Source organism: Zeus faber (genome assembly GCF_960531495.2).
Source record: "Zeus faber genome assembly, chromosome: 15".
NCBI classification, from domain to species: domain Eukaryota; kingdom Metazoa; phylum Chordata; class Actinopteri; order Zeiformes; family Zeidae; genus Zeus; species Zeus faber.
Genome location: NC_137194.1, coordinates 16559410 through 16577065, shown reverse-complemented (window position 1 = coordinate 16577065; position 17656 = coordinate 16559410). Strand labels below are relative to the sequence as shown.

Sequence of the window (17656 nt, the reverse complement as noted above, 5' to 3'; positions counted from 1 at the left end):
CCGTGCATAGCTCTTAGCTTAGCGCCAAGCCACTCAAGCCATGGGTGGAGTTACTCAGATGGGGGAGCGGTTCTAATTCTACTGAGGCCCAATGTGATGTAGAATTGGGAGACAAAGCTGAACGGCTTGTTTCACCACGTCTTCTGAATTTGAATGCTCAAAAAAATGGACTTCGTCTTATTTCACAGTTTGTGTGCTAGTAGGCCCATCAGAGACCAGAATGCATGTGCACAAGCACTGGAAAAAAATAGTTTTGCACGATAGGCCCCTTAAAACTTAATTAGATTAGACTGACAGTATGCCCGCTACTTCACACCAGACTGTACCACTGCTTATAGACGTGGGTTTATGTCTTAAATCCCAGTGTGCACCTTTTTTTTGTGAAAAGAGTTTTGTGTACTTTATTTTCATGCTGTACATTCGTCCCTACGTCATTTCATTCGCTGCAAACCGATAAAAAATAACGTTTACATTTACGATTTCTGCAGCGCAGAATCTACTTCGCCCGCCCGAGCGAGTTACGGACAGATCATAACGAGCAGTTTTCATTTCAGTTTGAGGTGATTTGTTTTTTGTTTGTTTTCCTTTGCTTTTTTTCACTGAAGATGCTTTGTGCACTTTTCCCGCTCTCAGTGTGACCTGTTGCCGTAGAGACAGTGTTGTGACTTGATTGGCACCCGTCATTCCTTCCACCGCTAAAAAGAAACAAAAACATTTGCCTTCCATTTTCTGATTTGCTTTCTCACACCGGGTGGAGGAATGTGACAGTTTGACGTATCAGGCTGCTCTCAAGTGGAACTGTCGCTAAGTATGAAATGATAATCCTTCCATTGAACACACATTGTAGACAAAACCCTTTGTAGACACTGGAGTTCTGTAAAATAGTAATTAATGACGATGACGACGATAATAATAATAACGATAATAATGATAATGGCTGTCTGTTCTTGTTGTTTTATAAAAGTGTTGTGAAAATTGTAAGAAAGTTTAAGTATTTAAAAAAAAAAGGTTGTTCTTGTTTTTTTTTATTTGCTTTGTTTCTTTTGTTATTATAATATATTATTGTGTACCTATTGTAAATATGAAGCACACCTATTTTGCAAGCCAAGAATTCAATTTGTACTGTTGTTATATATAAATAAACTTTGCTGGTTAAAAATTGCGTAGAGCCAAAATCTCCGGATTCGTGTCATTTTGTCGTCACTCGAAAGATCTCCAGGCTACGGTGGCACATGCAAATAAACAAAACACAAGCAAATTAAGAAAGAAGATTTAGGAAACGCGCTGCAAATGCTGTTGCGTTTTTCCAGTTTGCAAAGCGTCTCGGTTTTCGCAATTCCTTCCACACATCTTGGACTTGCAGCGCGTTTTCAAAAATTCCGCGAATGCGTTTTCCTAGTTTGCTTCTGTTTTGTCTATTTGCATGTGTTTTCTAAAGATGCAGTGCATTGAGCTCTCAAGGCCACCGTACGAGGCCTATTGTTCACAGCCGTGCTTAGACAAATAAGTCAGACGTAATCCGTTTGAATAGATGTCATTATGTGGTCGGCCTCTTGTAACATATAGATTTAGAGACCGATATTGAGCTTCCACTAATTCAAGTTCTATGGTCATAGGCTCCGCCCTCTAGCTTTGTCCTGATTGGCCAATAAGGACCAGGCTAGAGGGTGGAGCCTGCTGTGTGTGAAATGGAACTTGCAGGAAGTTCTGGATCTCCTGCGCTAGGATTTGACTTTGCTAGCCGATGTCAGGCCCCGGGCTCCCCGTCAGGACCCTGGAGAGCCGCTAGCCATCTCATCCATCGCTTTTAAGCACCGGCTTAATCTCCACCTGCGTTACATTCGGAGCAGACACTCCGGGGCCAGCGGCTAACGCGGTCACCTATAGCTGTAACGTAGTCATCGGCGCTCGTCCGTCTTGGTGCTGGTCCATTACCTCGGGCTGCGCGCCGCTCCAATACCACGCCGCTGGGGCTGTTATAACGTTAGATTGCTAATGAAGCACAGGGGTCAGTGTGTTTTGCTGTGGCTGAAACTGCCCTGAGGTCGGCGCGGGAACCGAAAGCGATGGCTTTCTGTTCATTTTTCGGTGTTGTGCCATTCTCCGTAGAGAGCAACCATCAGATCCATCTCGCGTGATGGAAAGAGGGATGGGACTGAAGTTGTGTGTTGGAGCAGAATGTTGCTGAGCCCCCCTTACCGGGCCAGAAGTGATGATAAAGCTCAATCATTTCTCATTTGTATGCGCTGAACATCTATTTAAGATGACTCAACCCGCAGCATCTGACAGTGCAGGAACCATATCATGCAGACCTGAAAAAAAGAATCTCTCTCTCTCTCTCTCTCTCTCTCTCTCTGATCTGCCACAACGATCAATCTTTAACCAGCTCAGAGCGCCGTGGCCATCTAAATGAATGGCCATGAATATTTGACTGACGGTCCCGCACCGCCGATGGCAAATCAGAATATTGCTGACGGGTCGCCGCTAAGGTGTGGAGTCCATCACTCCATTTCCCACTTGCCTGGGTTATCCGAAAGTTCTTCAGGCTTTGATTGCCTTTTAAATCAAATGGAGACAGATAGATCGGCATGGTGGACTGGTGGTACACTTTCAGCTTGGCCCTCTGGCTCGGCTTGGCCAATTGTTTGCACTGATAGCCAATTACACTAAGATAAGATTTACTTAATTATTTACTTTATCGTTCAATGTTTTTTTTCACGTTCAATTTCAACACTATTAGTGTAATAGTGTGGCGCTCAATGCCATAAGAGCACATGCAGCTGGTGTATTGTGCTGTATATGTTTCTTTATCTGGTCCCATAGGCCACGCCTGCCTCTGTATTTCCCCCAGAGGAGGCCTAATCCCCCATGTCTCTAATCCTGTACCGCTGAGACCAATTCAAACCCACACGGGACTTAATGCCCTGTAATGCCTTTACAAGGAAGTTGCGTAAAGCTGACACCCCATTCGTTCTGGGTGGGATTCCCGGTCTGGATTTACAAGGCAAATTCTGAAAAAATAATTAACGTGAATCCTGGGCGGCGCAGACGGCCACGCGTGACTTCCGGTTTCACTTGGAAGAGCAGTCGGGTGTTAAAAGTTCACATGGAAATGATCCCCACGGTCCCCTCGCCGGACCGCGAACTTTCGTTTTTGCCAAAAGTCTCACATCCAGGAGGTTGCGACGTCACTTCCGCCCATCTGGCCTTTTAAAACGCGGCACGCTGCCGTAGCGGTTTTCGAGAAGTCTCCAAACGATCATGTCCCTCTTCAGAACAACACTTCAAGTAGGAGCACGGGCCCCGACTGAATCCCGCCAACATCTTGCCGTAAGGAGTCAACACGCCGGAATGAGTGCCGAGCGGTATTCCCGGTATCTTCTCTCGACAACAATTTCACCTTTGGAGCCAACTGTCGTCAAGCGCTTGCCAAGCACCCGTCAAAGCTGTTTTCCCTTAACAAACATATAGCAGACGGATGCAAATCAGTCTGTCATCAATGCCTTTCACACCTGCATCACTGAGCCGGTATTGACCTTCAGTTAAAGAGCTCGGCACGGCTGCGGATATTGGGGATTAGAAAAGTCATTGGAAAATCGTTAGAAAAACGGGGAAGGGCCATCGAGGAGCTTCGACGCGAGCTCACGAGCGAGAAAAACGGGCAAAACAGAGCCGGCGACACGTCCCCGGAATCACCGCTTTGAGACTCCTATGTCCCCGGAAAAGCTTTGTGCCGACACGCGCGAGGTCCCCAAACGAGGCCTAAACCTCGAGGAATCAAAGAGTAACTTCGTTTAACGTTTAACTTCATCGAGGTTTTTAAGCTTTCCTTCGTCTGGCTTCATTGAGCTCGGTATCTCACCTGCGGGAACGACTTGGGGGGCGCAGGAGACGTGGAGGGGAAATGAGGACAGACACTGAGGGCGGGTGCAGCTCAGGACGGCAGGGGATGGAGACACACGGGACCGAGGAAGACACGTGGAGAGACGGACAGCAGGGGGAAGCAGGAAAGGGGGGGGGGGGAGAAGAGCGAGCATTCCCTGACACGCTAAAAGCGAGAAAGAAAGTGCGTCATGCCGGAAAGCAAGACGGGGACGCAAGAAAAAGAGGGAGGGGTGGGCGATGGGAGAGTCGAGGGCGGACGGCGGGAGATTGCGAAGGAGTGCGAATCCAGGTGTCACCGGCGCTTGGCACAGGTTCTATTTATAGCCCAGTTTGCCGCCGTCGGAGCTGTCGTTCTCAGTGTGCATTACAGCCCTCTCGCCTGTCGCGCGCCCTACCCTCTGTTCTCTCTCACTTTCTCTCTCTCTCTCTCTCTCTCGCTCTCATTAGAGCACCACACACATGCTGAATACATCTGCCTGCGCTCCACACAATACATAGGTCAGAGTTAGATCTGGTGGCAGATATTACCCTCAGACTACCCACACAACACCATACATACAAGCACACACACACACACACACTGTTGGCAAACCCATTGCCACATGACGGCTATATGTTTAGATAAACCGGCTCAAATAAATCCCCCAAGCTGTCAGCGGTCATAGCCAATGTATGTACAGTATGTATGATAAGACTTAGAACTGCTAACCAGCACGGACTTAGAGGATCTCTCCCAGTGGCAGGGGGCATCGTCCCAGTCGTCCCATATTTCCCCGGACGACGTGACCGTCCCCGGTCGTGCCCCAGTCCGATCCCCGGGACGGTAATGAGGCGGACCCAGCAGGGCCGCTGACGGCCTCCTGGTGTGCTGCCTTCTCCCCTTTTAGCGCCTGACTGCAAAAACAAAGAGAAGGGGGAGAGGGGGTGCACAACCCCATGTGCTTCCCGTCTGCCCGCACCATGTGCGTCCCAAAAGTGCCGCCGTAAGACTTTCTCGGTTATTTAAATGCACAGACGCTTGAGCTCACACACACACATACACACACACACACACACACACACACACACAGTGACAGAAACTCAGCAACCCCGCTGCTGACAGGCGCAGGTGAGAAACGCATGCCAAATTTCCCTAGCCGGAGCAATGATTTGCATATGCAGATGTTAATTACCACTGGCGCTTGTTTGGGCCAATCGGTGGGGCCCCTGGAACAGCTTGCGTTTTCTGTCTTTGCTTCCCCCCGCAGCTCGCTGTTTCCACGGTTACTCCCCCGTCTTATAATAAAGATAATCACCTACAATTTTCCTTCATGGCTCATTTTCCAGCGCTCGCTTGTGAAAAGGCCACAGCGCCGCTGTCTGATTTTGCTCTGATCGGCGGCCAGGGGAACGGTTGACGAGGGGCCAAGCCGACAAGCCACCTGCCACACAGACACCAGACGGGACCGCACGGTTCAGTCCGGGGGTCTCGGATATGTCGGGCTAATCGGTGTGAGAACACCCAGCGAGGTGTAATGGTGGTTGAAGATGACTGGAACCAGGGTCAGATCGCATGGAATCAGCCGGTGGCTGTTATCACACTCTTCAGGCAGAGTGTGAATGTACGAAGGGCTGCAAGCCGGCTTTTAAAGACCTTGGAATCAAGACCCGGCTTTGGAGCCGCAGCTATTTTGGTACACAGTCTACCGCCTATCAGACATTCAGTTTGTTCGTTTTTTCAGGATCACGGTCATTTAAAATGATTGGGGTGGGCATTGTTTCACCCGGAGCACCCCCAGATCTCCAGTTATTGCGAGGCCAGCCACGGATGGTGACGCCCCCTTCCTTTATGAGGTGCCTTTAGTAAGCCTCATCCGCTGCCAGCCACATAACCGTCGGCCACTTGGTACTTTGTCCCATACTTTGAGCGATCCGTTATAGTCACATACAATGGATGCAATTTCCAATCTCTCTATCACCCTCCTCTCATTCACCCTCACATTTTTTTTTGTCTCTCACCCCTCCGTCTCCTTCCTTCTCTTTGTGTGCTCCCTTGAATCCATTGTCCAGACAAGAAAACGTGCCTGGGGTAGCAAGGGCTCGCTTTCGGCACACTTCTTTGAGAATTATTTAAGGCTTAGGAGTTTCTGTGAAATGAATATTTGATGTTGAGGACCTGAGCGCCTCTGGAGCGCAGAGCAACACTTCAGAGACTGGCTGGGGTGAGGTGTTACTCCCAAAACACACGGACCCCCCCCCCCCCCCCCCCCACACACACACACACACACATTCAAACACACACACACACACACACACACACACACACACACACACACACATTAAATCCCATTAGCAACCCAAACATTTGAGTGTGTTATTGAGGTACAGGTAAAGACTGCATTTAAAAATCTGACAGAGCCCCATCTAAAGGCTTTTTGATTGTTTGATCGCCTTCATCTAAGGCTGAATTCTATTTACTACCTCTCTACCTTTCCAGTTTTCTTATACTTTGAAATATTCCAAAACCAGGTGTCCTGACCGAAGTGTTAAAAAAAAAAAAAAAAAAAGAATAATAACCCGAGTGTGAACATTATAACATGGGGCGCCCCGATGACCTATTCTCATACCCACCTGCCTCGATATGACAAATTATCAGTTGCACGGCGATAAGCGCAACAATTTTTTGTTAATTTGGGAACCTTTACAATGCCAGAGGCCTGGTCCTGTCTGTTGCTCTTCTCACCACGGGGATGCAGAGTTGAGTCATTTAGAAATCTCCCTTCCCTTTGAAAAAAAGAGAGATGGATTTTTGGAAAGCCGATCCTGCAGTGGCACCTACTGGCCTGTGTGTGAATACCTCGTGTCCTCGACTTCCCCTGTGAAATGGGTTGCACAATGCAGGACAAATTCCGTTCTATTGTCTGTCCTAATACGCGTTCGGTATCGCCGGTGTGGTAAAATCCTTATCTAAAATCCCATATCTATCTATCTATCATACATTCATACATACATACATACGCCACAGACCCCATTTGATCAGAATCAGCCTCATTTTAACTTATTATATTTTTGCCGTGGACCCCTGGAGGCGCTTCTGGCAAAATATTTCTTGGAGCTGCTGTGTCTGCATGTAGCTCGCCATGGGGTTTTGTGGAGAAACTCAACGTAATCACACCACCAGTTTCCTGAGATCAGCGCGAGGTTGAGCTCAGTTTGATTAGCTGATGCACTGGACCGTATGTTTTAATCCAGACATCACACATCCAACCTGACCTTCAAGTTCAAGTTCAAGTTCAAGAGATTATTTGTCACATACATATACATACATTCTTGTTTCTGATTGGAGTCTCGAGGTCGTTGAGTCGTGTGAGCTGGATGAGCAGAGCGTGGACCTGCAGACGGACACGTTTCCTACGCCATCTTTAATATCTCGTGTCAAGAGAAACCAGAGCATCGCAAAGCAGCTGGAGTCCAGCAGGTCGCTGCAGTGTGACGGCTTCGGGCGCGGCCTCTCATCGCTGCCATCACAGGCTTGGGTCCCGATTTTTCCATCCAAGTCACCGCAGATGTTCCTTCAATCAGACAATCGCAGGAGACAACGACTCTTGTTAAGACTCGGTGGCTCCAAGGGTTAAGCCGCTGGACGAGGGGTTTGATTCCCAAGTGAGGTTTAAAAAAACGCCCGAGAGCTTCTGACACATATTTTTAACTCACATGAAAGAAAACTAGAATATTATTATTATACGGCGTCTAATTCAAAATTATTTTCATCAAAACGTAATAAACATAAGCAGATTTGAATATAAATATTGAAAATATTGTATGTCACATTTGGGTTAATGGGGAAAATTTCAACCATTTTCTTTTAAATACACTGTAAAAAAAAATTTTTTTGTATTTTCGTTTTCCTGTGAGTGATTTGAGGCTCCAAAATCTTCTTCCCTGAGCTGTCAGAGGGCTCTTTTTCCCTCTCTCTCTATCTTTATCTCTATAAGAATAAGAACATAAGAAGAAAAATCAAAAAAGGTAATCCACTAGAGATTCACTATTTTAGTAACCTTGACATTTACTGATAATATTTGTGCCAGTAGTGTTAAAGTATGCCTAAAGTGTACATTTAGTCAAATTTAAGTGTGTGTGTGTGTGTGTGTGTGTGTGTGTGTGTGTGTGTGTGTGTGTGTGTGTGTGTGAGTGTGTGTGTGTGTGTGAGCGAGAGAGAGAGAATAAGATAAATGATGTTATGTTTTGACGTGAAATGTGTTTCATCATATGTTAATGCTCCTAAACAATGCGGTGACTGATAACCTGATTTATTTCAATGATACTGTTTGGGTCGTGGAAATTCTGAGTGGCTGGTAACTTTAGATAAAAATGTACAGTTGTAGCCATATTGGCTGGTGAACCAAAATTGTAATTTCAAGCCCTGGTTATACACTGACCTCCTGGAGTGTAACTTATGTGACAGCTCTCTGGAGATGAATTGCATCAATATATATAACAAGCTCCATCTGGGCGGCTCGCAGTCTGATGAATCAATCCCACAGGATCTATCTGACCACACCTTTGACAACTTTTTTTTTAATTATTGTATCCCACAGTTGGGGTGGGAGTGTCCTTTTATAAATGATGGTCGCTAATGGAGAGTCATAAATTTAGACTCAGAGCAGCCGCTGAGGATGGACTACGGTACAACCTTTTCTTTTTCTTTTTTCATATTAACGTAATGAGTAACACGTGATGATGTTCGCACGCGCGGATATACCTTTCCCAATCTGAACAATCATAAACCAATTTAAGGGACTGGAAGGTTTTTCACATCAATTGATTTCAAGCTGTTGGGTTATTCTGGCAATGTCTACATTTGCAAACACAAAGCCAGACGAGTGGGGGTCTTTAACGCCTTGGGAATCTGAGCTATCTCAAGCACTGCCAACCTTCACAGCCCTCTTAACCTTGAACATGAATCACTTCAAGATGTCTGCGGAGCTATCCAATCAGGACCAATTAGAGCTAGTTACAAGCCTGTGGTGTATGCCCTTTACAACGCTCCCAGGGTGGGACGCGAAGAAGCCAGGGTTGAAGGGGAAGGAGAAAAAAAGAGATAATTTCTTTCAGAGGAAAGAGGGAATGTCACGTAGAGATATGGAGAGAGGGTACAGGGGGCATAACTGTGACGCAATGTGAGGAGTATCGGTCACTAGGTAATTGCCATAAGGACGTAATTGAGATAGATATTTTACTCCCTATTTCGGCCTGGTGTCTCGGGTTACGTGTCCCCACAAGTATAGAAAAAACATGTTTTGTGTCAAAGTCTGTTTCTGTTTTCCGCGTTGTCGCCCCCATTAGGTTCCAAGTGGTACCGCAATGTGCTGATTTCCTCCACTGAGGAACTGAAGGTGTCTTGCTCCTCATTCTTCCTCCTCTCCACCCTTTCCCAAGTCATCCACCGACCTTGTTTTGCCCGCGAAACCGCCCTTGCAGGCCCTGCCGATCATTTCCTCATCGACCTGCCAATCACCCCCTCTAATATCTCCACCTCCATAAAAGCAATATCATAAACCACCGTAGGCCTCATTATACGCGGTAGCAATCCAAACTGCGGGCGCCACACTTTCAATTTACCAGGCGATAATGGCGTATCAATGTGTTCAATGCCTTGCACAATGCCCTTTCTCAAATCACGGCCTTGCTCTCTGTCGCTCAAGGTGGAGCTACCCAGACCCTTAACAGGTTCCTCCATTATAGAGGGAATTACTTCCTCATCATTGTGAAAGCTTCCCTGTACCACTCACCCACTAACAATCGCCAAACTGCTAGATTAGCTGGGTTTGACCTCCATTCTTGCCCATTTAACTTGTGCAATATCCTGCGTCTATGTGGCGCTCTAGTCGTGATCGTGGTCATATCATTCTTATATGCTCTAATGGGACTGAGATTCCCTAACAATCACTCGCATCGCCATAATAAAATCTGTAATAGATGAAATAGAGCAACCTGTAAATATAAAATATAATATAAATGTATTATATATTTGGGTCACTGCACTTAAGTCTACTTACAATAGCTTGAGCTCGTGGGTTTTAAGTAAACATATTTTATTTCCTGTTTTTATTGACCTTATCTCACGATTGATAAGTGATTTTTATAAAAGAAAATATCAATTCAAGGACAACGCACAGACATTTGCTTTGAGTAACTTGTGAGAACTTAGTCTGGAAATAATTCTAATTATCCAAACAAGTCAAAACTATTTGGGCTTCCAAACTGCACAAAGTAACCCCCCAACCCTGGAAGTCCAAACAACACTACAAACCAAGACCAGAAGAAGCGGTGTCATTACGAACTGAATGAGGTTAGGGGAATTCATATGAACAAGGTGGACTTTTGAATCAGCTTTTTAAAATGTATTGGAGTAAAAAAAAAAAAAAAAAAAAAAGACGTAAAGAAGTCGAGGGTAATGGAAGGTAGACTGTGGATACATCTTTACAGCCCACCCAGAGGGACAAACGACAGTTTAGTGTTTTGTAGTTTTTAAGCGAGTTTCTCGAAGAATTGCCTTTTGTATTCCATCTGGAACTGGCTAAATGCTTAGCTCGTTTTATAGAATTTCTTGTTATTTTCATTGTAGAAGAAGGATACACAAAAATTGCCCTCTGCAATTGACCCATCCTATACAGGAGCAGAGGGCAGCCATTGTGCACCACCCCCTTCACCAGCGCCACGGACAGGGGCACCAACAGGAGTATTAACCCTGAACACACACGTCTTTGATGACAGGACAGAAACCCATGCAAACACAGTGAGAACTTGCAAACTCCTCTACAGAGAGGACCCGGTATGGCCGGGGCTCGAACCCAGGACATCCTTTCCGTGAGGCAACAGTGATAATCACTGAGGGGTGTTAGATTGAGCCTTGGGCCGGTCTTGGGCTGATTTTTAGGAACAATAGCAGTAGCTTCCCCCCAGAGAGGCAACGCCGCAGAACAACATCTGCACGGCCTCAAGCAGATGGAGAGAGAGGACCAAGACGGGAGAAAGGGAGTATCTTGGCGGTGGCCCCCTTGTGTTTTGATGGAGTAGAATGACACAGACCCCCAGGTCCATTTAACACGCCGGTCACACGCATGCAGAAACCGGAGCAAATGCAGATGGAGGGGGAAACGTCCAGCTCCACCCTGTGACAAAATGAACATCTTGTTTTGCGTTGAGCCTCGTAGAGTTTGTTGTATGGAATCTGAATAATCCGCCAGAGTTTGCCATGAGCCAAGTCCTAGCGGATGTCATTTTGTTACGTTCTGAAAAAACGGCTGTATCTGTAAATTAACCAATTCTGAATACTATCTTTTGATCTGTTTTCCGGGAGTGGAATCGGAATTGGAATTATTGGTCTGACAGGAACACCCAGGATCCTGAGTTCCCGTCCTTATGACTATTTCCTCAACTTCTACATAAAAGACCCCTCCCTCTTGGCCATCGGCGTCTGGGCAGGTAAAGCTGTGTTAGTTCCACGGCCCCTTTTACAAATGTTGCTCTTTCCACACGGATCCAACCGGACTCTGTGGAAACCACCACGGCCGATCCGCCCTCTTATGTAACACAGAGGGCCGCACCACCGAGAAGCCACAGTGTCAAGATAACACCAGTGACTCAGGGTCCGTTCAGCACACTACGCTTTTGAGTAACTGTTATCGGCTTGTTTCAGGATGTAACTGTCCACACACGTTTGGTTCCCGTCCGGGCCGAGAGGTCGTAGCACGGGATTCCAGGATTCCAACCCGGGGTCAGGATGGATGCCGGGCCTATGTTTAGGACACGTCATGTGCCCTGAAGAATGTCCGGAAACAGGAAGAAGGGGCTCGATGAGGGAGTTGACAGGATGGTTGGACGGACATCAGATAGGAAAGGGGAAGACGTGAGCTCTTATCTGCGAGAGAGAGAGAGAGAGAGAGAGAGAGAGAGAGAGAGAGAGAGAGAGAGAGAGGAGGGGAGCTTTAATATTATTTCCTTCACCGATATGACCAGATCATCGCTGATGACCTTGCTCGGAAAGACTCTCTCAACCTCATCTTCACCTCTCTGTGCGAACAGGAAAGCCGGGATTCCAGAAGGGTTTGGGAACATACGCAGGCGTTATTAGTTGTCTCAGGGATGACCTCGCCTTGGGTCTCCTATTTGCAGAACATAGCTTATGCTCAGATTTAATCATTTACAATCACTCATGTATTTGAAAAAAACAAATAGTGTATTTATCTATTTTATTTAAACATGGCTGTAGCAGCGCACATCAGCCACCCAATCAGCAGGACTCCGGACACGGTCCTCAGTTTATGTATCATATCAGCATGTACACTCCCGATATAACCCCCGCTTTTTATGACTGCTGCCATTCATGTTCATGTGTCGGTCACGTACCGGTGAGCGGCACGGCCAGCTGGCCCAGGGACAGACCAATAAGCTATAACCCCCCCACCACCACCACCACCACCTTCCGAAAAATACAAGCCATGTCCCCGAGGCACAGACTCCCTGTTGCCATCCGCTGCTACTCGTGATGTCCTGGGCCGAGCCCAAGCGCTGCACAGAGAATCTTTGTCCAAATCCAGAGCATGGTGACGGAAATAAGCCAACAAGGGAAAGGCAAGGCAGGGGGATTCCAAAAAAGGTTTTCGATAAAAATGGGTGTCTGTGGGGGGCGGGGGGGGGGCATCTTTTACAAAACCACAGAGAAGCAGAGATGATGTTGGTCAGTCTTTGTCCTGTATCTGCTGTGGAAATCGCCCAATGGTGTCCACTGCTATTTTAGCCATTTATGGTCATTTGCGCTCATTTGATAATATTCAGCCGTTCCAAATAGAATGCAGGTCGCCAGCATCAATCTCTTTCGCTCTATAATATACAGTATATTTGAAGATATAAGGAAATACGGTACTATTGCATGTTAACTCCAGATTTATTTTAGATTCCCCATTTTAGATCCAAATTCAATAGTCAACCGACGCACTGTGTTGTTGTTTTTTATTTGGCAAACCTGCCATTTCCTGCCCCATATAGCCAAATTAAATTAAACTGCTCAAACTATTCGCAAATACATTTTAGTTGTCTTCCTAATAGATGTAGTAATAGAAAATGCACTCATATACTATTGTACACTTGAATAATACAAACAGACAAATAATAGGAAAAAACTATAATATGGCAAAAGTTGATTAACTCCAATCAACAATCTGCTCAAGTAATAATAAAAAGTAATTCAAATAATACTCAAATAGCTCATTTAAAAGCTCTAGTTCATCAACATCAACTAATGTCGATTTGTGAAGGTAAAAGTGTGTGTGTTGCACTAATAAGGGTCTTAATGCGGGCAGGCTGAAACCTCGCCTCAAATAATACTCTGGGATATTAAAATGAAGTGATTTGCCTTTGGGTGGAGCAGATTTGTAGTATAAAATCCCTTAAAAAGGAGGAAAAGCACCCTGACTAGTGAAGAGGAAGCACAGGTGAATGGGTGCAGGATGGGATGGGCTTCGGGGTGTGGGGGTGTGGGGGTGGGGGGTGGTGTGGATACCAGGAGGATCCCCCGACACCAGTTTGACCATCTCGGGCCAAACCCAAGGCCCATCTGGTAAGATTGTTTGAGAAGTCCCCCCCAAAAACTCACGCTGCAGTGAGAGTTGCAGTGCTTCCAGATGTGGCTTGGACCAGCTCTGTGTAAATGGGAAGAGTCAACACCCAGCAACGACACAATACACACCACCACTGCGAGGCTGTGTGTGTGTGTGGGGGGGGGGGTCTGGGAGTGTGGGTGTGTGGTTATGAAATCGCCTTGTGTATGAGGTCACCCCCCCAAAAAAAAGGCTCCACACACTCAATGGCTGTGTACGTGTGCTGTACATGTGAGCGGACGACGCGGTGAATTCAGTTTCACTCGTGTGTGCGGGAACAACAAAAGCCAGGGCCAAGCTCTCTGCGCTTCCAAGTTATTGGCTCAAAATGAAGAAGTGGGGGGGAGTATTTCCTGTTTACCAGCTGCAGCCTGCACAGCAAACCCTCACGACCCGACTCCACCTTCACAGCGGGAGATGCGCAGTCGCCTGCGATGCCCGGTGATGCCGAATCCCAATATTTTAGATCTACTGTAGACCTTTTATTCAGTAGGGGCCCGCAGAGGAATCGCAAGGAGGTCCGTGACAAAATGGCCGTGCCATAAAACACGTTGGTAATAAATGCTTCAGGTTATTCTGTATTCGGATGACTGTGTTCGGATGATTTAAAACAGAACTTTGGGAAAGACAGGCCCCTGGTGACCACTCGTCTGTTCATTGTCGGCCTGCTCCTGGAGTTTTTGATCCGACACAATTCCTTAATCTGAATACCTGGAAACAAAATGCAAATGAATAAATACTTTGATAAGGACGGTGGCCCCGTAGCATTAATGGTTCACTGGGAAGGCCTGTACAGTATAGGTGGTGGCATTCGATTGTTGGATGGGGGCGGCCACTTGGCATGCCTGCGCAGTGCCGGTGGCCATAGTTAAGGATTATCGCTGTGCATGTATAGATGGAACGGTGCGAGGCGGAGGGTGGCGTGGACGTGGGCATGGAGGGTGGTGGTTCCTAAGCGTAGGGGTGAGTATGTGGAGTTGTTTTGCTCGACTGGGCTCCTGCGTGCGTCCCCCAAATCAATTTACAGACTAAAGTTAAACGGAAGAAACACCTACTGTGGTTAAATAATCGGCAGCATGTTGGAAGTCTCACGTGTCAACATTGCGTACATCAGGGGTCGTTCAGACAAACTCCCATAAGAGGCCTGTCAGTGTTTGCGACGCCTCTTACTGTAATTACCTGGAGGCTGTTCAACACTGAGCAGTACGGGACACACTACCCTGCACGGGAGCGAAAGGAACCCTTGAAAAAAACGGTGCAGACTGTTCCTCACATTTGTCGATAACAAAACTAGGTCCATTGCAAAACGGTTGTAACTTTCTGTGTTCCACGTTCTGGAGTGACATACAACAGAACCCCTATTAACGTTACCTTCCACAACTTCACAGAAACACACAGACGCACGCACGCACGCACGCACACATGCACACACACACACACACACACACACACACACACACACACACACACACACACACACACAAAGTTCAATTACACACACAAAAAAAAAACACGCAAAAAGGGAGACGGGTTGGAGTGAGGGCCAGCTGCTCTGAGATGAGGGCTTAGCAGGAGCGGGTTCGAAAAGGGGTGTGGGCAGATTACACAGAGGGAGAGGGGGAGAGAGAGAGAGAGAGAGAGAGAGAGAGAGAGGGAGAAAGTAAGTGAGCGACCGGGGTGGGGTGGGGGTGAAAAGGAGCGTGGGGCCATATAAAAAGCAGCGGAACACAAGCCAGGCTTTATCCCACTCTTCTGTCCCACTCACCACAGACACCGGCCCCACAGGAAACTCTAAACTCCCCCTCTCCAGCCCTCACGATCCCATTCACTCGCTTTCCTCGCTCCCTCGCTCGCTCGCCCGCCCTCCCGCCCGCCAAAATTTGCTTTTCAGTCTCTCTCACACACACACACGCTCGAGCCGGCTAAGCTAAAACAGGGAGGATGGTGGCGTCCGCGTGCAGAATGAATGGGCGGTGGAGAGACGTGGCCCTGGCGCTGGTGCTGTGCCTGCTGCTGCTGAACAGTGAGTATCCCCACCCTTACTGACCTTCCCTATCTCTCCAGCACGCTTTGAAGCGCCGAGGCTAGAGGAACTTCCATTTTATTTTATTTTTTTCGTCCCTATCTCCGGGAATATGTCAGAAAAAAAAAAAAAAAAAAAAAAAAGTTGATGACCCTCTCGGATGTTTTTACTATGATCTCTGCTATTATCTGTATCTTTATCTTTTCTGTAGCGTTGTGTTGGGCCGAGCCGCGAGGCGCGCTTGGTTTTGGGGGCGAGCAGACGGAGGGCGATGTAGCGGCGTGGCTGCAGCAGACACAAAGGGGTCTGCTCAGTCGTGGAAAGTTGCCGTTAAGGATAATTATGCGCTACATCCTGCAGCGCCGTTCGGGTGGAGCTGGAGCACGTGTGCGTGTGTGTGTGCGTGTGTCTGTGTGTGTGTGTGTGTGTGTGTGTTATGGACACATTGCTCTGACCATGCATAGAAAACTATATTGGGGGGGGACAATCGTGTGTCATTCGCCAAGGCACGAGTTTGTTCCATCAGTGAAGGGGAATGTGTGACTGTGGGTTAGTGTCTGTTTGGGTCGGGCCTGGGCTGATTTTAGGAACAATAGCAGTAGCTCTGTGTTTTGGCATGTGTGTGTTGTGGACACATTGCTATAGTTACGATCCCTTTTAAACTGCATAGAAATACACAATCGGCAATCGTACCCCAGTTTCTGTGCGGTCCCGTGAAAAACAACGGCGTGTCAGCCACAAAACGCGTTTGAGTTTGTTTCATCACTGATGGGAGGTGTGACTTTTGTGGCGTGTGTGTGTGTGTGTGTGTGTGTTTGTGTGTGCGCCTGCAAACCATTGTGGGTTTAAGTGTAAGTGGTATATCCTATGGATAGGGGGGAAGTGACTGCACCACGTGTTGATTCCGCAGAGAACATAAAAATAGTTCTCAACATGACGCCTTGTGTAAACATATATAGATGAGGGTGTTTAAGTCTGTGTGGGTGCCTCCTCTCCTTGCACCCCTCTCATATGGATAGTTTGTGTGTGTGTGTGTGTGTGTGTGTGTGTGTGTGTGTGTGCGCGCGTGCGTGCGTCAACTCCAAACCAGTGCAGCCTGATGCTAATTGCAGGGTGATGTATGGCTTGGATGGTGTTTCTGTCCCGTCGATGGTAAAAGGTTGTGCTCGGCCTCGGCCTAATGGCTTCTCCAGAGCTGTCAGGCTCCATCCTGGGACACACCAGTCGTAAACGGTTTGGACTGGACTACGGGGGACGATGAGGAAGAGTATTCCAGACTACCCAAGACGATGAAAATAACCAGTGTATGGTTTTACTTTTGAAAGGGGGAAAACCTTCTCGGACGACGGAACGTGCTCCACATACGCACATTAGTGAAGAACAGCGATACCGTTTGTACCCGCGGCCCAGTGGGTCGGATATTAGATTTAAATGGAAATCGTATTAGTGCAACATCCCTTCCGGCAACCTACCAAAAAAGGACACATAGCTTGTATAGAAAGACGGCACTATTAGTTTGTAAATATGTCATGCTATACCTTTTTACCAGCTTCCAGTTGTTATCGCCATCAAATGTCACAACTCCTCAGTGCCCTTGGGCACACTACACAACGTTCAAAGTGGTCAGATCGCTGCACTGTTCACACTACACAACTTTCTGTTTTGCGATCCGGAATCTTGAAGTCGTTGTGGTTTGCACACTACTACTACTACTACTGATCGGCGACAGGGGAGTCACACATGACAACATCTTTCACCAGGAGGAATCCCCGACGAGTCCGATGGGTCTACACACTACGTTTTGTCACGAAAACACACGCGAGGAGTGACACCGGAAACGACGCGACACCCTGCGCGGGACAGGATTATTAATTTTTAATTTGATTCTTGATCACTGTAAAAAAAAAAAACAATAAAAGCAGAGTTTAAATAAGAAATATATTTTAAAAAACTAGAGAAGAAAAGTAAATTGGGTAGGTTGTGTTCTGCTCCGTGCACTCCCCTCTCCCCGTCTTTCCTTCTCGACTCCTCCCCTCCCCCTCACCCCGTGTACGCTCTCATTGGCTGTAGCTCGTTGCGTCACTCCCGACTCAATCCCGACGCGACC

The 17656-nt window shown here is 47.2% G+C and overlaps 1 protein-coding gene across 1 annotated transcript in view; it reads left to right on the top strand.

The window, feature by feature from the left end:
- The first annotated feature begins 15281 nt into the window (after positions 1–15281).
- Positions 15282–17656, top strand: part of cd34 (CD34 molecule) — an 18845-nt gene continuing 16470 nt past the window's right edge. The window contains exon 1 of the mRNA XM_080015073.1: positions 15282–15549. Within this exon, the coding sequence (XP_079871199.1) occupies positions 15468–15549 (82 nt within the window). The 5' untranslated portion in view covers positions 15282–15467. The remainder of the gene's footprint in view (positions 15550–17656) is intronic.